Here is a 26,018-nt window from a genome sequence, read left to right on the forward strand (position 1 = left end):
ATTTTTAATTGAACTTCTAGATATGTGGGAATAAAAAAAGAAGATCGTTTTCAGATAAGAGAAGTAGCATGTATTTTGGTTGGTTGAAGGAAGTTTCATCATGTGAACTATATAATTAATCACTTAATTGGCAAACCTTTATCCTTTAATTTTAATGGCGGCTTTATTTAATTATATAAATATATATTGACGATAATGAATGGTTCCCAATTTTATAGCTAGAGACCATCCCAAATAAACTAATAAATGACATCCCACCCCCCAAAAAAAAAAAAACCCTTTTAATTATAGTTAGCATTTTTCTCATTATTATTATTTTTATTTTTGGAGGTTTCTTTAATTTATTTTATGGTTTATGAAGATGATTATTATTTTTATATTAATTTACTTTTAAGTTTCAAACATGTGTTGTCTCCCCAAAAATATAACGTGAGGTGACTCTAAAAATTTAGCAAAAGTCTTGACCCCTAAAAAATGAAAAGATATAGTCTCTTTAAAAATTATAAAATATATGATAAAATTATTATTTAATCTTTTCAAAAAAATGTAAAATTATTAGCTAATATAATGATAATAATTCTCACAAATTTATATTTCAATTCTGATGGCTTAACCTATTTACTATCACACTCAAGTTAATGAATTTTACGTATTTATATAATCTTATTTAATAAGTTTTGACGTAATAGATTTACATTTTATATTCGTATCACTGTTCACATCATTATTTGTTATTTTTTATTCTCTAAAACTAAAGATTTAATATAAAATCCTTCCAAGGAAGATGGAGGGAAAGGAAGTCCAATAAGAAAAGGAATGAATTATTTTTACTTTTAATTATTTTTTAAAAACCGAGTAGCCTCCTTTTTTCTCTCATTCCAATCAGATCCATTAGGCAGAAGTAAACCAATACACCAATTTGAAAATGAAATTGATTTTTTATTTAATTATGTCTAATTATACATACATTAGTTCCAAGTTGGAACACGCATACAAAACACATAGACAGCCGAAAGAAAAAGGGAAAAGATATGTCATTTTACTCAAATTCAATTAGAATCATCATAAGGTACAAAAATTAATTTCTTCAAATGTATGATGGGGGCATAAGAAATACATAAAAGAAAACAACCCCATTGCTGTAAATTCCAAAAAAATTAACCCCAAGTGGCCCATATAACTTGTAATTTACATAAGTTTCTAATGCTACAAAATCATTTCGCCATTGGTGGCCCCTATGATATCTTTGATTTGTCCCATTTTGCCATATCCATCATGAACACATGAACATGCTATGGCTGCAAAATCAAAACCCCATATCTTAATTTTCCATCATTCCCACTTTCACCATTGAATTGCAATGCAAATGATAAAAATAAATGGCAGAACAATAACAAACCCCACCATGAAATATGAACCTTGTCATTTGCCTAAGCTGTATTTGTAAAATTCCATGTTTACCTCCTCCAAATCCAATGATTTAATCATTATGTAGCTGCTGCCTCAAAATCATCAGATAAAATTTTATTCATTTCCTCAAAATAGGGCCAATCTTTATGGCTTTTCTTCTCACTCCTGATTTCCTGTTAAATATATGCCAATAGTTGTCAATAAGCAACATTAATAAAGAGCACTGCTTTCAGAACCAGACCAGACAGGCTAGTATGACTGGGAACCAGTTGAACCAGGCTAAAAACGATTGAACCGATTTTATCTATTTTTTAATATTTTTATGATCTTTTTAATAATCTATTCAACCAAACTGGGCAAACCAGTCAAACCAGGAACCGGTGGTATGACCAGTTCAACCACCAGTCCAGTTCTAAAAATCTTGGTAAAGAGGGAAACAAATTGAAAGTTATTGCCCTAATCTAGAACTAGGGCCGAGCAAAAAAAAATGGGAAAAACGATAAACCAGACCGAACAGTTCTCACCCCCATAACGAACATTCTTGGTCAAGGACAAGACCCTAAAACTAGTACTAGTAATGAAGGGTATAAGCTAAGTAGGTAACAAGATGTAATTCTTATTGTTTAATCCACTTAAAGCATTGCTACCAAGCACCCGGATCTCGAATTTCATTTTGATGTAATCATTTACTCATTCTGCCATTCTTGGCTTAAATAGTTTAAGTTCTTAAGTGTGGCGGTGAAGCTAGAGGGGTCAAAGTGAATGTTATGAACCTAAAGCCAGATGAAATATTTCAGATCCTTAAGCATTCTATCCCGGAATAAATATAGTGATATATATAACCTGTAGTTTGGTGAAATACACTGAAGAGAAAGAACATACCTCATATTTCTGAACCAGAGATGCCCATCTGGATTTACACTGCACAGGGCTTCGACTAATTCCATCAGCCAACAGGCTAGCAGATATTTCTTCCCAAAGGGCCATTCTCCCTTTCACAACCTGAAATCGGCTATGTAATTCCCCCCGCATTTTAATTAGCTTCTTGACCTCTTCAGATGTCCATTTGTTCCGTTTGGCAGGCTTTGACGACTTCAGTTGAGAGCTGAGCAGTTCTGAGACATCTCCACTGCTTGCGGCATCATCACTCTTAAGTTCTGACTTATGTTCCTCTATTGGGATAAACCCATTGTTATCATTTTCCAAATTGTCAATAGGTGAAGATGATTTGATGAATGGTTTCCAGAATTCATCAGAATCCTCAGTACTGCGTGTATGCCTTTCTGCATGGTCAGGACTTGAACTAGTGGTCACTTCCTCGGGTAAGAACGTTTCAACATCATTGCCAACTGCATGAAGAAATCGTTAAGAAGAGAACAGACCACATCAATTACAGTGGTGCTTTAATAGCAAAATAAACATCAACGGATTACCAAATATATACACACATATATGGTACCTATGCACAGATATCATGCAATAGACACTTGCATGAAACAGAGACAATTTAAAGGGAATCAAACACGAGGACATGGACCAACCTATCAAATTTTGTTCTGAAGTATTCTCTATATGCAGATTACTGTCATTTTCTGCTTTTATCTTGTTTGGTTCTCTCCTTTTTGGATGTCCATCCATTACTTTTCTCACTGCCGGTATCCCAAAACCAACATTGGAGTTGCCAGATAGCTTTTCATTTAGCTCATCAGAGAGAACTCCTGCAGGGTTCTCCAATGCAATCGCAATGACTTCAGGCCTCTTACCACTGTACTTCCTTACCATCTTCCTCAATACCTCAGAAACAGTTCTTTCCATGTGAGCTAGGGGGCAATTCACAGGACAGCTCGACAGTGCAGCATGAGCAGCTTTATGGAGTGCATCTAAAAGCTTGCCCTTGTCTAGCCATAAGCAGCGTGTAGTGATTCTTATCTTCCCTTTTAAGCTATTCTCAATTATGCCATCAATCTTTTGGGGGCGTAAAATTTCCATGCTGCACAAGGGATAATATTAACACACATGAGACAAATACAAAACATATCAACCTCATTTCAGCATAAAAAATTTACCTACCTGACCACTATAATGCCATCAGATGCAATTCTTAGTCTCTCATCAATACAAAGTTCAGTTGATGTGCCAAATGCCTTATCACCATCACTGTACATTAACTGCAATTTAAGATTAAATTCATGAATATCCTTCCCAAGGGAACTAAAGCCATTAGACAGAACTAAAGCCAACCTGTAAATTCTCCTTCCCAAGGGAACTAAAGCCATTAGACAGAACTTTTCTATTCCTCAAATGAGAAACCCCAAGCATCTCTCCATTCTTTATAACCTGATAAAACAATAAGGATTTATTACAATTTTCACCAAAAAACATTTGAATTATAATAATCCTTAACTAGATAATAGTATAAAAATAAATAGTGACTTACAGTGGTGTGTCGAACGCCGGTTGATTTCCCAAGTAGCTCATGCTCTTTCAAGAACACGAGCTCTCCATGTATGGGTAAAAAATGCTGCGGCTTCACAATTTTAAGTACTTCCTCCTTCAAAATAAAATCCCCATTGAAATAGAGTAATTACATACAAGTCAGAACAAATGGAGAAAAAGAATATCACAATCAAAATCTGCTTATCTGATTATGTCAACTCAAATCACATCCATAGGTCATCCAATCATGTCCTGGTTTTTCATTTTTTAAATCAGAAAAAAATTCTTAATGGACCCCCTTTATTGCTCTTACTGAAGTTAGAAAATAATTTAATTTTTACAAACAAGCTCCTACCCCCCCCCTTCCCCAACAAATATAAGTTCATGTTACATTCCACAAGAGGCCCCATAAATGTAAGCACCATGAAGGTCTCAACAATGCATAATATGCTATCCTGAATTTTAACAGTTGCGTTGTTTCCTTATCCTTTTGTGTTCTTATTCACAAGAAACAAGATAGCAACCAAGAAATTTTTAGAATGAAATAAACAATGCTAAGGTTCTTACCAGCTCTCCACGATAGCCATGACCAGAAGTGTGTAGCCCCTCATTCCTACCCATCACTATAGTTGATCCAATCTCTGATATACGGTTTAGCATCTTCATTACCCGGGATTCATTACCAGGGATTACCTGATATTTAAGTACAAAATCGACATCTTAACAGTTCAATAACTTTTGGGTAAAGATAAAACACTCTCTACCATAAATGATAATCAAATAGCAAACCTATCCCCTAATACAAGATGGGCAGGTCATGGTTGACCAATAGAGAATAATAAAGATTGTTTGCTGCTTTTCATTTTCAATTAGCAAACATTCACGGTTAGACACAAAATACATATCATACACTATCATTACCTTAGCTGAATAGAGAATCACATCTTCCTTGTTCAGTTTGAAAGAATGACTACTTCCATAGGATGCAAGATTCAAGGCTGCCCGTGGCTCTGCCTGACATAGTAAAGAGCAGTCACAAGTCAGCTTAATGGTCAGCTGAAAGAATTGTCTTTGGTGTTATAGAAATCAACTCACTTGGGATCCAGTTGTGACAATTATTAAATCCTTCGGAGCATAGGCATCAATATCTTCTGCTTTCACCTAAATCATATGGAAAGAACAGAGAAGAAATTATTCAAGATAAAAATAGTTTTTCAAGCTAGCTTATAGGGAGAATAACAAATGAAAACAAAATGTAGGCAGAAATCCAATTCAATCAGGGTAAAAGAAGAAATAGCACAAACATGGCTGAATAGACAAAAAAGATGTATTATGGCATAGTTTCTGTTTCAAGGTATGGTCCCAAAGTGCATGAACTAGCAAAAAGGTTACACTCTACCAAGAAATGGTCAAACTTAAAACTTAAAACTTAAAACTTAAAAGAAGAGTAAACCATTAGCTCTACCACAAAGAGACAACCACATGGAAAAGAAACAAGAGAAGTTTCAAACAAGTGAATACCAGAGTTGATGGATCAATTGGTGCTTTTCCATCCTTCCAAGCTGCATCTAGATAAGTCCTTAATGACATGCCAACAAATACCTAGTTGAAGGACCAACATGTCTAAGCTGTCAAAATTTATAATCTGTTGTCCAAGTTGACATCCATGTCATTCAGACAACTAGGTTCACAAGATACCAGTGCAGTCAAACGATACATACCAGCTTTCTACCAGTTAAATCTGCAGCAACTTTTACACTTCCAAGTCGGTGTATGTTTGATGCAAACTGGGTAGTAATAATCCTTCCTTTAGCATTTGATATATGCCTCAACAATGCATCTGCTACTACACGCTCACTAGTTGTCCTTCCGGGTGACAATACATTAGTAGAGTCACTCATCATCTGTAAATGACATGCATTAACTGAATTAGACATTCATCGCAACAGTTCCAAAAGAATTACAAGCTCAATTCAGAACATAAGAATTGCAGAATACAAGGAACAAGACAAATCTTGACAATCTCTTATTTATGTTATGGATTAATTTATACAAAAGAGATGAGTAAAAAAGCCTAGGAAGCCAAAGAATACATAAGAAAGATAAGGTGTCAAGTGTTAGCTTCCATTATTGAAAAAAAGTGCCAAAAATCGAGTGCTATCCTACAATTTCAGGACAATCATCTCGGCTGATCATAAAAGTTTGAGCAGACATGCCTCAATCATGAATCAGATAATTGAAATAATTATAGTTCACTTCTATGTCCCTTGTGAACATTTCAAACACCCTCACTTCCATTCCCAAATAGTAACCCTTGCAATCTGCTCCATGAAATCATTCACAGAATAAACAATATATTCAGGAATGTTACCAGTGTTACTCCTTCCTTTGACAGATCCTCTAGAAACTGCCGGTCGAAAATATTCCCATCCAATGGTGATTCATCAATCTGTCATATAAGTTATAACAGCTAGAGTTACTGAAGGTTACAGTAACAAGGAAAGAACATGTACAGAGGAAAAAAAGAACCACCTTCCAGTCCCCAGTGTGAAGAATTGTACCATCAGCACAGCGAAGAACTAATCCACAACAGTCGGGAATAGAATGTGTCACCCTGAGAGGCTCTATTTCAAATGGCCCGGCCGTAAATCTCTTTCTCATTTTAAATACCTTAAGCCTAGATGGGACAAAAATCCCATTCTCCTTCAGACGCTTTTTGATCAGCTGTTGACAAGAATGCAAGTGTGTCACTAGTCCATTTTCAGCAAGAGATGATAAGATGAAATAGAAAATTGTCATGTTTTCACAGTCAATAATATGGACAGTAAAGAGGTCAAAAACACCTCAAAAATAGTAGGACGATTCTTATTATGACAAGGAAAACAACTTCCAAGAGCTACCAAGACAAATGTTCATAATTATTGAAAGGCATAAGACTTCTAAGGAGTAATTTTCATAATCTGTAACAGTCTTCATTATTATAGTAAGTTTTCAAAGAGTAGCATGTGGCACATATCATAAGCCTAGTGCATTTGTATTCTACATATTTTTTCTGACCATAGAAACTACCTCCATGGTAAAGGATGAAGCATATATTGGAGTGTGAGGATCCAATGCTGGGATAACCTGCTCACATAGACAAGGAAACTAATAAAATAATGTTAACGAAAAAGAAAATGCAACATGAACACCATCTATACTGTAGTATCATCAACTGTAATAATAAAATTCTGAGAACAATTTACACTTGCTCAGTGGCAAAGAAATTCCAGAATAGGAATGTGATCAACCAGTATCATTTCTTGAGCAACAGCTTCTTTTGTTCTAGATTCACCCACAATTACTATTTCATAGGAAATAGCCAAGACAAGTTCATGGTAGCAAGAAATGATGAAACTAAAATAAGAAAAGATATGGTCCAGTCATTTCATCCTTTCTTTCACCACCCACCCAAAGCATTATCAGCTATAAAACAATCAACACAAACACACCAAATTCTTACAGAGAAATAATGATTCTCGTGGTAAGAACTAAGATGAAGGCAATAAGAGATACACTCAGCCACAAAGATCACTATTATGCTCTGCACAAATACTAAGCTTCCTTGGCAACACTATAAAGTAGCAAATGGTGTAGTTCTAGAAGCAACTCCTGCATCAACAAAGATCACTATTATGCTGTGCACAAATACTAAGCTTCCTTGGCAACTCTATAAAGTAGCAAATGGTGTAGTTCTAGAAGCAACTCCTGCATCAACAAACCAAGCTCCACCAACTAAACATAGCATCCCTAGAGCATAGGCAGCTTGAGGCAAAAATATAGGTTTCTCCAGCATATCATGCATCCTACTTCACTATAAAGAAAAGGCATAAGGAGTCTAGGTACCGTATTAGCAACTATTTAACAGGTGCTGAAAAGGAAAGCACAAAAGGCGTAACAAGCTTGACAGAAGAGTATTTACCCAAGGCAACGCACCAATGTGATCTTCATGGCCATGTGTTATCACTACTGCTTCAATTTTGTGGCTCCATTTCTTAATAAATGTTGTATCAGGTATAATCTTTTGGACTCCAAGCTCATCATAGCTTAAATGAAAATAAAATACATTGCAGTGTTAATATACTCAAAGAGAAGAACAGAAACTAAAAGTAGCCATATCTGAACCAGCACATTTGATATATATTTGCACAACTGAAAGATCAACCCCCTTGGTCAAAATTAGACTGTCCTCTGATATTTGGAAAATTTTTCAAGAATCAAAAGAACTTAGAATACAGGAACTAATTTTCTCTAGTATAAGCATAAATTTAATGTAATACTAATTAGGCCAAAATCTTCAAGACTTACTCTGGAAACATCACACCAGCATCAATTAGAATATAGCGATCATAATTACCAACAAGCATGCAATTCATTCCAATTTCACCCAAACCACCAATTGGAAGAACCCGAAGAGGTGGTCCAGCAGTCCCTTCATAGAACTGCTCCATCTTGCGTTGGACAGAGTCTTCCATACTTTTTCTAGCCCCATCCAATCTTCCTGAACTTCTACGCGGTACGTTAGTTCTTCGTGTACCTAACACAACAAAACCAGTTAAACAACCATCATTATATCACTTGGTGATAGCATTAAAAGCATGGGACAAGGTAACAATCTCAATAAACTACTTATCCAATGGAAGAGCCCGTAGTTATTTCTCTATCCTTCGTTTCTATACCTATACAAAGAATCATCCAATCAACTTCAAATCCCTCCATTTCTCCTTATTTCATAATTTAAAACATCAGCAAAAACCAGTCTAAACAACCCCCCTTCAGCTTAAAACAAACAAAAAACAGAAAAGCTTCATAATCTCGTTCATACTTCACTTTCTCGGCAATCAAACAGAATTCTAAAACAATATAAAAGACTATATAGATGTAATGCATAGAGGCCAAGTAAATACAAAAACAGAAAAGGGTACCTATAGGAGTAGTGGAGCCGACGGAGCAAGAAAAGAGACGCTTTCTTGGGGTTGGCCGGCGAGAGAGTATGTACGGACAAAGTGAGAGAGCAGTGGAAGCAGCCATTTTCGTTTGGGGGGGGTGGGGTTGAGTGGCGTGAAAGTAAGTGATAAACCTCCCTAAAACCCAAATCGAATCTGGTGTATCTTAGGTTACGAAAACAATGGAGAACTAAAACCCTAAAGATTTTTGCATTTTTATGAAGAAAGGGTTTAAGGGGAGAGATGATTGAGAAGCTGGATATTTGAGTGAACTGAGTTTGAGTGAGTGAAACTCAGTAGATTTTTGTAAGGGATAAGAAAGATACTATCAAATATCTCTCTGCTTATCTTTTTTTATTGGTTAAACTACACCCATGGTCACTCTAAAATAAGATTTATTCTATTTTGGTCAGATTAGCCAATTAAGAGATTGTGACGTGGTAATTTTTTACTTTTGACTAAAGTTAGGCCCTTCTTTATAATTAGTACTTTTTTTTTCCTTTCCTTCTCTCTGTCTGTCGTCTGCACCTGCTTCTTTTTCTTTTTTTTCTTTTTTTTTTCCATATGAATTTTTTATTTCAAAAGGAAGCTAAGGAAAAAAAAAATCTTTTTCTTCTGTTTTTGAATATTGATTTGATTGATAAGGTAATCAAATTGATGATATGCCAACATTTTGATCATGTTACAATAACTAAGTTCCTCCTGTTATCAAAGATCAAGATTTGTTACTGCCACCCAAACTGAGAAGTGCAGAATCATGAAGGTCATGATCATTGCTTGATAGGAACTCCCTTTCTTGCTACCACTTATTCGATATGCTTCGAGTGGCTTCGAGTTTGGAAAAGATTAGCACGCATTGCAAATCCATCTTGGAAAATCTTATTGGTTCACAACTGGATCAAGCCCCCCACCACGAAAGAAACGTTACATGTAAGATGTGAACCTGGTTCTGAGGCAGGTAAATGCATTTCAGAATGAACAGAGTTGTTGCTCATCCCCGGTTGGATTTCGAAAAGTTGCTAGCCTACATAACTCGTACCTTGTGGAAGTCTCAGCTGATTCCTTTGCAGCATTAGTCCTCCTGCTGCCAGATTCTGCAAGAGAATCCCATGATGGGCTTTCTCAAGCCATAGACATTTATCTACAGGTATTGCTATCAACTTATAAATCTTTACCCTTGTTATAAATACAATTAATTGCTTTGTAGCCAAACCTGATTCTTTATGTTTCTTGGATTTGAAGAAATGATGTTGGTAGAGTAAATTCCTTGTAAGTTGCTTGGGATCAATCAATTCAGGCTTGTAATATTTAACCAGATTCATTGGATGCTGTTAATTACTTGCTAATTCTAATTTGATTGTTCATACTTGAAAGAGATCACTCAATAGTTTGTATCAGGACCGATACTATCCAAACACTAGTTTCTTTTGGGAAAAAAAAACAAAAGAAAAAGAAGTGGCAATAGATTATAAATAAGTCCCTAACTTTAGTCAAAAATAAAAACAATTGTCACGTGTCAATCATTTAATGGGCTAATGTGTCATGTTATCAACCCATTAGTGTATTAACGAAATTTTTAATAACAATGACTAACTCGAACAATTATCTTAATTAGAGCGACTAAATTGAGGAAAAAAATTAAACGGACCACAATAGAACAAACCTTATTTTAGAGTCACCATGGGTGCAGTTTACCCTTTTTTTTAAATGATATCACTAAGTTATTACTAAGTTTATGTTTTGATTACTAAACTTCAAAAAGTTATAAAATTGTCACTGGGTTATTCGAAAGTTTTCTTTTGAAGTTCGACTAGCAAGCTTAAGTAAACTTCAAAAAGTTATAAAATTGTCACTGGGTTATTCGAAAGTTTTCTTTTGAAGTTCGACTAGCAAGCTTAACTAACGATTTGATAATCAGTATGGTGAATCAGTACCCGTGGACTAGTAGAAGAACATACCTTAAATCCAAGTTGATCTAATAGTTAGTAACAAAGATCGAAGAAGAAAATTTAAATTTTTTGTCGCAGATTCATGACATTCAAAATTATTTCATAACTGTTAATAATGTAATTAAACAAGACGAAACCTACGATAGAGGTTGGCAGTTCACCTAGCGAAAAGTTGCTAGAGAGAGAGACAGAGACAGAGGAATCCTTGACTATGTAGGAACAGTGGTATATATATATTAAGTTAGTATACTGAGATGTCACGTGTCATCATGCTATAGGTGACTATGGGTGGATAAGTCAATCAGTTTACCATGATAGACTTAAGTAAAGTGATTAGGGAGGTGATTGGACATGTTATCAATCATTTTGAATCGAACATGACAATTGGTGTCATAAATGACAGTTAGGTGGGCTATTGTGCAACTTAGAGTCAATGAGTTTTCTTAAAGGGTTTTCTCAAAGAGTTGTACTGAAAGGTTGGCCACAAGGAGTAGATCCTTAGGTTAAGGGTTCGAGGAGTACATTCAAAAAGTAAGAGTTTAACAACGACAAAAAATATTTGAACTATAAAAGAGAAATAGAAGAAAAGCTTCGGATTGATGCAAGTGGTACGAACAGAGAAAGACATGAATTAAGAAAAATGAAAATTTTAGTTTTGAATTTTAATACTTAAAAGTCTGAATTCCAAACTATTTTCTCAGCTTTACAATTTACTTAACTTTAATTGCAAATACATTTAGTAATTGAGTTTTTTTTTTTAATTTTTATATTGTTGGGTTTTTTTTCATGAATGTTTTGTGTTAAAATTTTTAAATATTTAATGAAATAATGATATAATTTTTTTTTGCCTCGACCTTCTTTTGTTCCTAAACTTAGGAAGTTGTCTTATCTCAATGTTTAATCCACTCTTGATGAAAAATTGGCCAATAGCAGTTGTTACTAATCTCATGAAGTACTTCGAAGTTTATTGAGTCCACTGAATTATCTATTGTCTCTCTCCAACTCATAAATAAAACGATAATACTTTTCAGCGCACTCGATCCCACATCCCTTGCATTGACAACAATACTCATATCAGTTAAGTTACGACTCAATCGACATAAATACATATACATTTATTTTAATGATAATAGTTATATTAATTAAATATAAATATATTAGCAACTTGCTCCCACAAATGTATGTTGATTGATTTGAGATCAAGTCGAAGTAAGGCTGTTTTCATAATTGATATGTCCAAAACATTATTAATTAATCTATTCAAGGATTAAATGTAAATATTATTATAAAATATTTGTAAAGTAATGTATTTGATGATATAATTTATCATTAAATTTGTACCTTATTGTAAAAATGGAAAGTGAATGATTTAGAAGGGATGTGTGCTAACCACGACAATTACAACCATCCCGAGTTTGCAAGTCGTTTTGCAAAGCACATTGTAGAGGAATACTAGAAACACTGACCTTAAGCTATATATTTCGGGGAAATCGTTGTTGTTCATTCAATCATGTGGAGCATGTAAACTTTGGCATGTCACTCAATCTCAACTTTGTTTGAATCAAGTGGGAGAAGTAAAGCTAAAAAAGAAAAGGAAAACACATGTCGATAAATAATGTTGAATGGTAATTATTCTTTAAAAAAAATTAAAAGAAACAATATTTCAATAAAATTATCTGATAATTAATTATTATTTTTAGATAAATCTCAAAAGCATACTTGAACTTTGGTTTAATGTGCAACCCTATACATAAACTTTGATTTTTGTATAATTTTATATATGAAATTTTGATTTGGTCCAATTCTCACATATTATTAGCACAATTATTAATATAACATCATTTTATATTTAAATATTGCATAAATAAATAATTATAATTATCAAATTATAAAAATAAATTGATGTATTTATTTATTCGGATGTGTATGATTAAATTTGAACCACAATCAAAATTTTATGTATATAATTGTACCAAATTAAAATTCATGTACTAAATTACACGTTAAATCAAAATTCATACATAATTTTGAGATTTGTCCCTTATTTTCTTTAATTTCAAAAATAAAAATCTTAATAACCCATGTCGGATTTTGGATGAACAAATCTTTTATAAGTTTGCAGAACTTCCATTACAACGAACTAACATTGTTTTCAAAGAACTAAAAAGACTAAAAGAGCTATTGGAACAGCAACACAAAATCACGATAGCTCCATAAACTAATCCCAAACCGAGCGATGACCAAATATGCATCAACCAGTCACCGGAAACTTTTTGTTGAGCACCAGGGAAAACCACAACGATAACTTGGGTTACAAGGTTGAGCTACAATTACAACATTAATCACGAAATCCAGGACCGGAGCACTGTCCCCGACTCGGATGAGGAGTTATTCTGAGTTATCTTATTACGCACATTGGTTTTGTGAAGCTACATTTGCACTTCCTGCAAACCATGGCAGACCCGGATGAATGCACTGTTTTGCATCGGCTAGTGGAACGATAGGTCCAAGGAAGATGCGCCACAAATCAAGTATTATTGTGACTAACATTGCAGCGCCTAGAGAATCAACCGCCACCCGAGGTAAGTCCCATAGATCACCGGGTTTCTCGTCAATCCTGTGAAATGAGGTTAGAATATATTACCCAAATGAAACAAATACTACACCATATGTATATAAAAGACAACAACTTTCTAGCAGACACATAAATAAGCAGAAAAGTTATAGCACGGCCTAAAGGTACATTATTACTTCTAGGATAAACTAGTCACCCAACTATGGTTTTTTTTCTTTTTTGGTCACCTAAACTATGAAAAGTTACAAAATGGTCACTCAACTATTCAATTTTGTCTGTTTTCGTCACCTAACTATCTTGGATTTGTGGGAGTTTCCATTTTTACATTAGCCAACTGCTAACTAAAAAAGACAAAATTGAATAGTTAGGTGACTATTTTGTAACTTTTCATATTTGGGTGACCAAAAAAGAAAAAAAAAACAAAGTTGGGTGACCTCTATTGCAGTTTACCCGTCTAATATTGGTTGCAAACAAGCCTTTACCGCTATGCAGACGTACTTTATTCCAATCCGTATTTCTCAAAGGAACTGTTAAAACTTATGTTACTTGGACTCAAGTGTGATAGTCAAATACGGGTATAGTCAGATTTTCCAAGTTTTTCCATGTATTTGGGACATTTTTGGAGGCCATATCTCTATATCCACGTGTTAGACAAGGGTATTTTAAGAAATATAAAGAGTTAGGGCAACTTAGGCTAAAACAAAAGCGTTTTATAAGCAATGAATATGGTTCCACACTTTCTTCTAAGCAAATAAACATAAAGCTGGCTTAGTTTCTCACCTGAGAAACATCGGGAAGCTCACGATGAAGTATATAGCATAAAACAAAGATCCCACTTTATACATAGACGCACGATCCACAAAATCATAGTACGGGAACTGCACACGTTTAAATTAAAGTATCATCATAAGCAAAGTTTCACTTCAAACGTTATGCAGATCCATATAGCAGAGTCGTTAGAATGTCAGAATTCACAAGAAATAATGGAAATCCAAAGTTTTCTTGTTGCATGGAATGGTTTCTTAAAGAAAACATGATGACAGTAATACGACTTGCACTAGACTTTGTAACATTGACAGAATGCTCATATAGTTAGCTTAGAAGAAACCACATTACCAAAAGCTCATATAGTTCTATTTACCAAAAGCAAGAAACCACATTACCACGTACGTTAGAAATAGCTAAAGTCTCGAGATATGCTATGAAATAAGAAAGGGCCAAAATCCATGCCACCTCAGTAGCCAACTGAATATTCTCGGGCAAGCTAGCAATAGAGTGCCTTAATCTGCGAAGTGTCATGTTTGATGTAACATGGTAAAACAGGAAGACAACGTGAGTGAGAAGGAAAGTCGTGTGTGGTACCTGCAAAGAGAAACGGATTAATCAAGTAGACTTGCACCACCAAAATCGGTAAACTGGAAATCGAAATAAACTATTACTATCTGCAGCTTACATCGTTCATTTTCCAAGATGGGAAGGTATAAGAAGCTCCTAAAACCGTGAAGAAATAATGGGTCCAAAAATAATTCCCGACGTAACTAAATATTACAATCCAGACACTGGCCTGCAACAATGACAACAATTACAGTTAAGGCTATAGATAACCTCATATCACAGGAGATTCTACTAATAGGCCGTGCTTGAGATCATTAAAAGTTAGTGAAACAAATATGCATGGAAATTAAAATGGAAATTTGACGAGCATGACGAAAGTATTCTACATGCAATCATGTAACTATAAACTTATTCTAAACAATGATGCAAACTGTCCTAGTGATCATTCAAAGAAGTAAATGAAGTGAAATACGAGGTAGCAAAGGCTAAATGCAAAATATAGAGCAAATTGTGTGGTATCTCGGTAGTCCTTGAAAGTTAGCAAAGATCTGATCCAGCTAAACATATAATCCAAGCATCAACAATTCGTTTTACAAACATATAATATGTACTGAAACGATTATTTAGTAAAACACTTGCCTTAACCCAATAACGGTCCTTCCAATGCAAGCTGCTGTCAGCCTGAAAAAGGAAATAAAAACATTTTTAGTGTGTTAGAAGAAAACAGGGTGATGGGGGAAGCTCCCTCCAATTTGCATTCAGGCAACTAAAGAGTTACAAAGTTTAAGATAGCTTTTTATACTTCAACACTAATGAACAAGTGCACAGAAGAGATAAACTCTCACAGAAAATGAGAGAACAATCCTTACATGTTATATTTGAGGGCTAAACACCTTAAATAAGCCGCAAGAAATGGAACCATGAGATCCCTATAAACACCCAAGACAAGCTTACCCTGCTAATGAGGATCTTGAAATCCATTTACGCCTAGAGGCAAGCAATTTACTTTTAAAACAAGCCAGTTATCAAAGCAATGAACCTCATCATGAAACAGACTACTTCACGATTCTAAGTCGTATTCACTCCCTCCGTTTCAGATCAACATTCTATAAGGAAAAAACCTGAACTTGGTGGATAAATTTACAAGACTTCCAAAGACGAGGCAAATTTTTAGTACTTACACGATTCATTTGTCACTATACCACATCATATAGAGCCAACAATTGGACATATTGACCATATTTAAGCAAAAACAACACGGATAGTTCATCTGCTTATGCTATGATTTACTAAGACAACATCAAAGGAAGTTCATCCATCATGGACAAGCTTATTTTTATAAGATATCAATGACAAAGACTTCAAAAAGTCAAACTGAAACATATATATAGGTAAAAGTATCTTGGAGGCTCTTGTACTATGAGTCAGATTGGACTTTGCCCCTTTTACTAAAAAAAAAGGGTAAATTAGTCCCTGTATATTAGATCAAAGAGCAAATTGGTTCTTGTGTTAAAAATTCCATCCATTTCTACTTTTAAAAACTAGTCCATATAGGTTAGAATAAGATACACGTGGCACGTCACGTGTAACTATCTATTTATTCTTTCAGCCATGCTAGTTTTTAATAGTAAAAATGGATGAAATTTTTAATAGAAATGACCAATTTGCTTTTTGGTCTAACGTACATTGACTAATTTGCTCACTTTTTAGTAAAAGGAGCAAAACTCCTAGTACAGGAGCCTCCATGATACTTTTACCAAATATATATATATATATAGAGAGAGAGAGAGGTCGCATGACTCGAGAGCTTACCTTCCCAACAACTAGCATTGGTATCAAAAATGAAGGAATTGCTGACACCAAGCCTATGAGCAAATATTCCAATTCTGTAAAGTTCTGTAAACAGCCATATTTATAGTTTTTAACATGGGGAAAAAAGGAGGAAAAAAAAATCAATTAGAACTTTCAAGAACAGCCATTTATACACAGATAATTTTAACTTCAATAAAAGAGAAAGTATAAACAAAAGTGAAGAATGTTCATGACTGCCACTGTAAGTCAACAGTAAAATCATCCACTTCAGCAATTACACCATAACCAACTAGCATTTCTCCATTTACTCATACTCTCCTTTCAATCAAATTGTTCCCTAAACTATGTTGCTTGGACTCTTCATTTTCTTCATTTTTGTTAAGGAACTTGTGTCTGTCACCAGAGGTGAACGGTCATTGAGGCCTAGGGGCCTTGCCCCCTAAGTTTTTGAAAATTTTAATTATACCCTTAATTTTTTTGAAAATTTTGATTATGCCCTCCTAAAATTCTTGATAACTCACCACTTAATTCAACTCTTCAACTTTTTTTTGGAAATTTTCATCAAACATCCAAAACTTTTGAAAGTTTTAATTAGGCCTACCTGAATTTTAGAAAATTCTCATTAAAACCCTCAATTTTTTTTATAAATTTTAGTTAGGGCCCCATAAAACTTAATACCACGATCCACCACTGCTGTCATTCGTATCAGACACACGAATACGGGGAAATAAAATATGTCCACATGAAATTTTTTTTAGAAAAAGCTAACCATATTCGTGTCGGATACAGCCCGAGTTCGAGTACAATAATCACTTCATTTGATTGTAACATGAAGGCAAAGCTATTTGGCATGAAAAATCCCTCAGATTCATTAGTAAATAAATGACATTTCGGATCAAAACCAGCCATCATTGTCATAGAAAAGATCGACTAACTATAAACTCAAATCAAAGAAAGAGTAATAATTGCACAAGTTTGAAAGGAGCCACTATGTTACTTGAACTCTTCACTTTTGTTAAGGTACAAGTGTCTGAAACCGGAGGCGGACGGTCATTGAGTCCTAGGGAGCCTTGCCCCCAAGTTTTTGAAAATTTTAATTATACCTTTTTTTTTGAAAATTTTAATTAGGCACTCCCAAAATTTTTGAAAATTATCGTTAAACCGTGGAAAAGTTTTAAAATTTTCAATTCAACTCTTCAAAAACATTTATAAATTTTCATTAAACCTCCACAAATTTCGAAAGTTTTAATTAGACTTACCGGGATTTTTTAAAATTCTCATTCAAACCCTCAAAATAAAATAAAAAATAGTTAGCCTCCCAACTTAATGCCAAAATCCGCCATTTTATGCATGAGATGTGACCTCCAGATGCTCCAAATACATGAAAAATTTTAGAAAAAGCTAACTATATCCGATACAGACCGAGTTCGAGTACAGTAATCAATTCATTTGGCTGTAACATGAAGGCAAAGTTATTTGGCATGAAAATTCCTAAGATTCATTAGTATAAAAAATGACATTTCAGATAAAATGATCCATCATTGTCATAGAAAATATCGACTAACAATAAACTCGAAGAAAAGCAAATCAAACAAAGAGTAATAATTACAAACCTCGTAAAGTTTGAAAGGAACAACGATGCCCAAACAGAGAGTGAGCCAAAATGGAGTGTAACAAAGAAAGAAAAGCTCGCCCCATCTCTTACTCGGATTAGCAGCCAGCCATAAACTTGAAGAAGAAGGAAAATTACCTGATTTAACAATTTCCAGAACAATGGGGATTTAGTTACCTTAAACTCTATAATCAACACACATAAATATTAACGATGGTCATGGGTAAAAAAATTAAAAAGCTAAGAATTTGAGAAACGAAAAAAAGGAGTTAAACTTACCGCCCATGAATAAATATGGGGTATTAAAAATCTGGGTTTCAATCGAAATTGAATTGGGATTGGATTTGGTGAAAATGGAGTGTGAGTGATGAAGTACAAAGATTTAAAGGGTTGAAGAAACAGCTGCTAGATTTGAAGAGATTCCCTTCTCTTTTTTATTATAAAACTTGTCGTTATCGTTGTTTTGTTTTGAGTCAAAGCCTAAAATCGAAAGGGTTAATAAACAATTTGGTATATAAGTTTGGTTTTAATGTTCAATTTGATAACTTTTTCCTAATTTAGTTCTTGGCTCTTTTCAAATTGATACATAAGTTTTTCTTTGTCTTGCACAAGATTTTAGTTTCAATATTCAATGTGATAATTAAGTTTTTTTTATCCAAATATGTTTTTTTTCTTAAAAAAGAAATTAATGTAAACTACTCCCAAAGTCATTAAATTAGTAGTAAGTTACATTTTGGTCACTTAATTTCAAAATGTTGCAAAGTAATCACTGAACTATTTGAAAGTTTACATTTTAGCTACTAAACTTTTCAGAAATTTTTATTTAAGTCATTAATAAGTGTTAGAACCATAAAACTCTAATATAAAATTTAGAACTGTAAACCAATATCAATCATGTTAGATCATTATGAACAAAACTAAATATAGAAATGTACATGAATCTATCAATATCTTGAAATCTTCAAGACTTGTGGGTTTGATATTTCAAATTAAGGCAAAAGTATTTTAGAGAATGTGGCTCTATTTTTTTTTTAAATATGAGATGTCAGAAAAGTTACATGTGTTATTTGGGAACTATAATCCTTATATATAACTTTTGCACATTGATCTTAATTTATAATTAGCTCATCATCAATTAGAAATTAGTTACAATAGTATCTACATATATTTGGCCCGTACTTTATTTAATAACTGAAGCTAAATAAACCTTAACCAAATTAAATCACATTTGATTTAGGCTAACATTTTATGATAGTAAATATTAACATGTAATTATTCTTATTATATATGTGATGTCCATATTTTTCCAACACTAAGTTGTTAAGTTTTTTTTTAGTTCGACTTGCGAGTTCCAAGAGATGATTCAACGATCAATATAGTGGATCAATACCCATCAACCAGTAGAACATACCTTAAATCCAAGTCAATTTAACGATCAACGTCAGAGATTAGAAAAAAAAAAGTTGTTTGGATTTTGGTTTGCAAATTCATAACGTTAAAAGCTTTTTTATAGAGAGAAAAAATTAAACTATAAAAGAGAAAGGAAACGAGAGCTTTCGATTGATGCCGATGGTACAAACAAATAAGGCCATACAATAGTGATCTTAATAGTACTATGACTTAAATGAAAACTTTCAAATAGTTCTATGGCCATTTTGTAACTTTTTAAAGCTAAGTAACAAAAACATAAACATACTATTAGTTTGGTAACTTTAGATATAGTTTGTCCAAAAAATTATATATATGTATATAGAGAGAGAGATGTCCTCTGCCCACGTTCATCGAGCCTTATATACCTTTAATCTCTTGCCTTAATGTGCCACATGTCAAGCCATTATTGGTGGATCAAAGGCAAGTGAGCTAATGGGTTGGCTTTATAGGCATGAGTATAGTGGCACTATGACGTGCCCTAGGTCATCTTAGATGGGATGTGATAGATGGAGTTTAGAGGTGGCAGTTAATAAGTGGACACCACTATCGAAGCCAGAGGATTCTTGAAAGGATTTTTTCATGAGGAGTCTGTATGTATGCTTATGGCTTAAATGGTCTGAGCTGTCCTAACAAAGTGTATCAATATGTAAAAGTGAGGACTGAAGTAGTAAATGACTTATTGTGATTTTACAATTGTGTGGGTGGTATCGACTTCTATTCATTACGCCTATACCCTTTCAATATCTCAGTTTCCCCTTGGTTAAAAGATAAATGTAGAACCTTAAACCTTAAATCCATTACTTTCTAAGTGTTTTATATGTGTTTTGATATTTTATATTTTAATAGGCGGTCTAAGTAACGTGACCATACAACATACTAGAATGACGTGTTAGCATCAATTTTCAAAGTGTTCTAAAATAACAAACTAAATTTTCAACAATTGAATCTATCACCCTTAAAATATTTTCAAGTATTATAAAGCTAAAAAAAAGTTTCTAGAATGTCTTAAACAAATTATGAATGTTTTTTAGTACTACATAATCCTTTAAAGATGTTTCCAAGCAGTTTTTAAGTTAAGTATCGATACCTTACATGTGGGTATTGTTGATACCCCTAACATACTGTCTAATAGCATTTTTTTAGAGGACATGATATTGATAACTAACTTTATGCATTAATACATGGCAAGTTAGTAGCCACAAAACTATCTACAAGGGTATGATACCGAATCCCATTTATGAAGAATTAATACATGCCTTAAAGATATCAATACGTGAAGGTATTGAAGTTAGAGGTATCAATACATTTGATTACAAGATGTTATTAATGCATGAATTTAATACTTCCAATCTCTAGAATCAATCTCAAACTACTACAAATAAAAAGGTTAAACACTAAATATAATAGAAGGGAGTATAGCCTATTGAGTTATTTTTATAGATTCTGTCATTTCATTGATTCAGACTAGATAACGAGCTAATGAACCTCCTTTTGACCACTGGATTTTCCAATCAAATTCATTTTATTATTAAAAAAATATTTTACTTAAAAGCATTAAAATTATGTTGAAACTTTTATTTATGGTCATTCATGCCCACATCCTATATTATTTTTAAAAATATTAGAGTTTAAATATATATTTAAAAGAATTTATTCCTCTTTGAAAATAGTTTTAATATAATAATTTTTTAAATTAGTATTTATCAAATATTTCAATATAAATTTTTACTTATATTATTTATAAATTTATTAAAATTTAAAAAATAATATGAATTATTTAATTCATATTTATTAAATAGCCAACAACTTAAGAGTTTAAATTTTATTAAAATTTACTTAGGGTCAATTTCTCATTGCTTTTAGAAAGCGATGTAAAAAAATGTTCATGTAAAGTATTTTTGAAAAGTTTGATTGAAATTTGAAGTATTTAGTATTACCAACTATTGCGGTAAAAAATATAATTTTAAAAAATAAAATGTTCATTTTAGACATGATGTTTCAAAATAAAAATATGAATTTAAACAATCTTCAAATTCGTTAATATTATGATATTTTAATAAGAATATAAAAAAATTATTTATTGTAACTCATTATTAATATTTTAATATATGAAATATAAACTTTAAATATTTGTAAGACATTAATATTAACTATTTTTAAAATCTAATTTCAACTTATATTTTAAATTAAATATTATTAAAATATAATGATTGTAAATTTAAATGTATAATGTTAAATATTTGAAATAAATTTAAATAAGAATATAATTATATAACTTAATTCAACAAGTGATCCTTAAACTATTGCCTTTATTTGAATTAGGTACCTAAACTATTTTTGGTTCAACCGCTAAGCTTTATTCATTTTCGTTATATTAATATTGACATTAATATCCTCTCCACTGCCCCACTGCCCCCTTACCCAACTGTCTCTTTCCCTATTCCCTCTCCCTAAAAACTTTAAACCTCTCCACAAATACTGCCCTTCTTTTGAAGATTCCTTAATGCTTTAAACCTCAATCTCTATTTAAACCCCTAGCAAGCCTATGCCATAAGAAAACCAATATTATATTTTAATATTAATATAAATTTATTTTTAATCATATTTTAATAAGATGACGATGTGACAAAATTTGATTGGTTGTTATGTTTTTTTAATGGCTCTAACGACAAGGCCCAACTTCAATAACCGAATAAAGTTTAGATAACCGAATTGGTCAAAAACTAGTTTAAGTACTTAACTCAAACAAAATAAATAGTTTAAGGGCTTACTATGAAATAAGCCTAATTATATACCAATATAAATATTAGATAAAATATATTGGATTATAAATAAAAGTGCTTTTCCAAAAAACAAAACATAAACGATTGTCTTTTTAGTATTAATTATAATTCCAAAAGCACTTTTAAAAAGTAATTAGAATTTAAGAAAGTTAAAATATGGCAAAAGTCAATATACTTTTTGTATATTTGAAATTTAGTCATTTTACTTTTTTTTCTAAAAATTTAATTTTTCTAATTTTTAAGTTAAGTATCAATACGGGTATTATTGATACCCCTAACATAGTGTCTAATAGCATTTTTTAGAGGGCATGATATTGATAACTAACCTTACGCATCAATACATGGCAAGTTAGAATATTATGATATTTTAGTAAGAATATAAAAAAATTATTTATTGTAAGTCATTATTAATATTTTAATCTATGAAATATAAACTTTAAATATTTGTAAGACATTAATATTAACTATTTTTAAAATCTAATTTCAATATATAACTTATATTTTAAATATTGTTAAAATATAATGATTGTAAATTTAAATTATAATGTTATATATTTGAAACAAATTTCAATAAGAATATAATTATATAACTTAAATTTAACAAGTAGTCTTTAAACTATTGCCTTTATTTGAATTAGGTACCTAAACTATTTTTGGTCAAACCGCTAAGCTTTATTCATTTCCATTATATTAATATTGACATTAATATCCTCTCCACTACCCCCTTACGCCTATGCCATAAGAAAAACTAATATTATATTTTAATATTAATATAAAAATATTTTTTAATCATATTTTAATAAGATGATGATGTGATAAAATCTGATTGGTTGATATGTTTTTTAACGGCTCTAACGACAAGGCCCAACTTCAATAACGAAATAAAGTTTAGATAATCGAATTGGTCAAAAACTAGTTTAAGTACTTAAACAAAATAAATAGTTTAAGGGCATACTATGAAATAAGTGTAACACTCCTAACCTTTATCCGTTACCAGAACAGGGTTACAGAGCATTACCGAACTTTACAAATTAAATACAGACATTTCTCAACCTTTATTACACATATTAAGAATCAATCATATAACACACATATTGTCCCTTAGATGGACCTTTGAGGCCCAATATTCATCTTAGAAGTGAATCAGGACTAAACCGGGTACTCAGGGAATTTTCTCAGAATTTCAAAAATTTTCTTAGAAGCAAGGGACACATGCCCGTGCCTCTACCAATGTGGACGAAAATAGGCCATTTTAATGCCACTTTTCTCATCCATTTTGACATTAACCTGCACTTAGGGGTGTTCAGTCGGTTAACCGACCAGAAATAACATTAACCGAATTAACCGACCTTTCAAAAATTTAACCGTTAATCGAATCGAAATTTTTTCAAAAAAATTAACCGAATCGAAATTTTTTCGGTTAATTCGGTCGGTTAATCTAATTAACCGAAAATTATATGTTTTTTATTTTTGGTTAAAAATTAACCGAATTAATCGAATTATCCGAATTAATCGAATTTTATGTTTTTTTATTTTTAAACTTTAGTTTTAGTTTTAGTTTTAGTTTTAGAATTTTATTTTTATTTATTAAATTATTTGTAATTTTTATGATTGGGTTGGGTTGGATACTTGGGTTTGGATTGAGTTTAGGTGAATAGTGGAACTATTTATATATTATAATTTTATTTATTAATTTTTTCGGTTTCGGTTTAACCGACCAGTTTCGAACCGAATTAGCTGTTAACAAAAAAATCAAAAAATAATTAACCGACCCGCGACCGAAAAAATTTAGTTAACAAACCGATTAACCGAATTCGGTATGTTAACCGAATTTTTTCGATTTTACGCGAATTTTGCACACCCCTACCTGCACTCAACATTCACATACACCAATATATCCCAACCATGCAATCAATACAAGCTAAAACATGTTCTCAACATGACGTAACATCACAAATATTTCATTTACTTATACCTACCTATTTAACTAATTTCATTGATTTATCAAATTCTACTACTAATTACATACATACAAACATTTAATATTCACAACCACAATTCAAACTATTTCATTGCCAAACCAACCCTATAAATGCCATATAAACCAAAATTTACATTGCAAAAACTACCGGAATAAACTGGATAGTGTAGCTTGATGTGTTGATCCGATCTTCTGACTACGCGTTAATCTACAAGAACATTATGATCTTATCATTAGAATGCCATAGCCCAGCTATGGTCTTACACATGTAACTATATTGCCATGGTCCAACCATAGTCTTACGTTCAATGTGTCATAACCCAATTATGGTCTTTTCATTAAAATATCATAGCCCGGCTATGGTCTTACATTTAAACATTCCCATGGTCCAACCATGGTCTTATCCGTCAATTCATTCATTGCCACGGAACGATCATACTCAATCATGCGTTCTACTCGTTTTAAACATTCAATTCAATTTACATACTTTTACAATAATATTAATTTCAACATCAAAATATGAATAAATATATTATGCCATTCCTAAATTAACAAATAATCATGAAAGTTTAACGATATGAACTTATCTGGGTTGGATTGTAAAATTGGTAATAGTTTAGAGACTACTCGGCTAGTTTCCCTTTTTCGGCTAAATTTTTTTTTCTCGTTGATCTACGAGCTCTTGATCTAGAATGTAAAATTTTTCATCCATTAACATATGTTTCAATTACAGTCCACTTCATAATTTATACCCTTCAAATATTGAAATTACACAATAACCCCAACTTTTACAATTTTTTCAATTTAGTCCCTTACCAATTAACTCATCAAATGAGCTAATTTTTCTCAATTAACACTTTAACTAAATATGATAAGCTATTACACAGCTTTGGTAAACAGAATTTAATGTCAAACCCTAAGATTTAATCTTCTTCACAATTAGGTCCTAAAATCAATTTCTATTGAAATTTCTTGATAAAATCATTATATAACAAAATTAAAGTTTCAAATCCATGTTAATTCATTATAAACATCCATCATTCATCAATGGTAACTTTTAAAATTACCCATAATATCAAGAACTAATGAAATAGATAGTTGGACCTAATTGCAAAAGTCTTAAAACACAAAAATTACAAGAAAAGAGCAAGAATTGAACTCACAATATGCAAAAATATGAAAAACCAGCTTAGAGACCTTCAATGGCATTTTTGGACTGAAAATTAGAATAAGAATAGCCTAGAAAATTTTAGAATTCAATTTATTTAAGTTAATTTCACAAAATTTACAATTTTACCCTTAAATCACCTAATTCCAATATTTTTTTCAGCTTATGCCGCCTCAACCATTCCTTGGATGTCTAATTGCCATTTTAGTCCTCCCTTATTTACCATTTATGTTATTTAATCGCTTTAGCAAGTTTTGTACCTTTTTCAATTTAGTCTTTTTTAATTAATTAACTATCGAAATGATAAAATTTTCTAACAAAACTTTAATACTACCGTAATGATACTTTGTAAATATTTATAAAAATACTTACGGCTCAATTTATAAAAATGAGGTCTCGATACCCCGTTTTTAAAACCAATTAACCTAATAATTCCTTCTAAACTCAAATCACTATTTCACAAATATTTCTAAAATCACATTTAACTCGTAAATACTAGATAATAAAATTTACGAGCTTACTCATCGGAATTGGTGACTTC

At 32.2% G+C, this 26,018-nt stretch overlaps 2 protein-coding genes across 5 annotated transcripts; both read right to left on the bottom strand.

Annotated features, from left to right (window-relative positions):
* Window positions 1-1,017: 1,017 nt before the first annotated feature.
* LOC107941974 (ribonuclease J) lies at window positions 1,018-9,212 on the bottom strand. 4 transcript variants are annotated; one of them, XR_005915981.1, is made up of 18 exons: window positions 8,811-9,201; window positions 8,194-8,422; window positions 7,808-7,931; window positions 6,916-6,972; window positions 6,379-6,570; window positions 6,218-6,295; window positions 5,568-5,750; window positions 5,368-5,448; window positions 4,942-5,007; window positions 4,768-4,860; window positions 4,414-4,539; window positions 3,848-3,961; window positions 3,652-3,747; window positions 3,481-3,578; window positions 2,952-3,400; window positions 2,293-2,759; window positions 1,405-1,583; window positions 1,018-1,298 (listed from the first exon to the last, which is right to left on the bottom strand). XR_005915981.1 is itself a non-coding variant. In XM_041097250.1 (18 exons), exons 1-17 carry the CDS (start codon window positions 8,914-8,916, stop codon window positions 1,488-1,490), a joined length of 2,655 nt encoding a protein of 884 aa, XP_040953184.1. In that variant the 5' UTR covers window positions 8,917-9,153; the 3' UTR covers window positions 1,018-1,298; window positions 1,462-1,487. The 4 variants fall into 4 exon arrangements, 2 of the variants coding, with proteins under 2 accessions (XP_040953184.1, XP_040953185.1); XM_041097250.1 differs by having other exon boundaries at window positions 1,462-1,583; window positions 8,811-9,153; XR_005915982.1 differs by lacking the exon at window positions 8,811-9,201 and having other exon boundaries at window positions 7,822-7,931; window positions 8,194-8,370.
* A 3,657-nt stretch (window positions 9,213-12,869) lies between these two features.
* Window positions 12,870-18,597, bottom strand: LOC107941049 (cycloeucalenol cycloisomerase). Its single transcript, XM_016874561.2, has 8 exons — window positions 18,394-18,597; window positions 18,116-18,252; window positions 16,503-16,586; window positions 15,330-15,371; window positions 14,809-14,919; window positions 14,526-14,717; window positions 14,136-14,233; window positions 12,870-13,397 (listed from the first exon to the last, which is right to left on the bottom strand). Exons 1-8 carry the CDS (start codon window positions 18,398-18,400, stop codon window positions 13,187-13,189), a joined length of 882 nt encoding a protein of 293 aa, XP_016730050.2. The 5' UTR covers window positions 18,401-18,597; the 3' UTR covers window positions 12,870-13,186.
* Window positions 18,598-26,018: the final 7,421 nt, after the last annotated feature.

Source organism: Gossypium hirsutum, chromosome D07, assembly GCF_007990345.1.
Source record: "Gossypium hirsutum isolate 1008001.06 chromosome D07, Gossypium_hirsutum_v2.1, whole genome shotgun sequence".
Taxonomy (NCBI): Eukaryota; Viridiplantae; Streptophyta; class Magnoliopsida; order Malvales; family Malvaceae; genus Gossypium; species Gossypium hirsutum.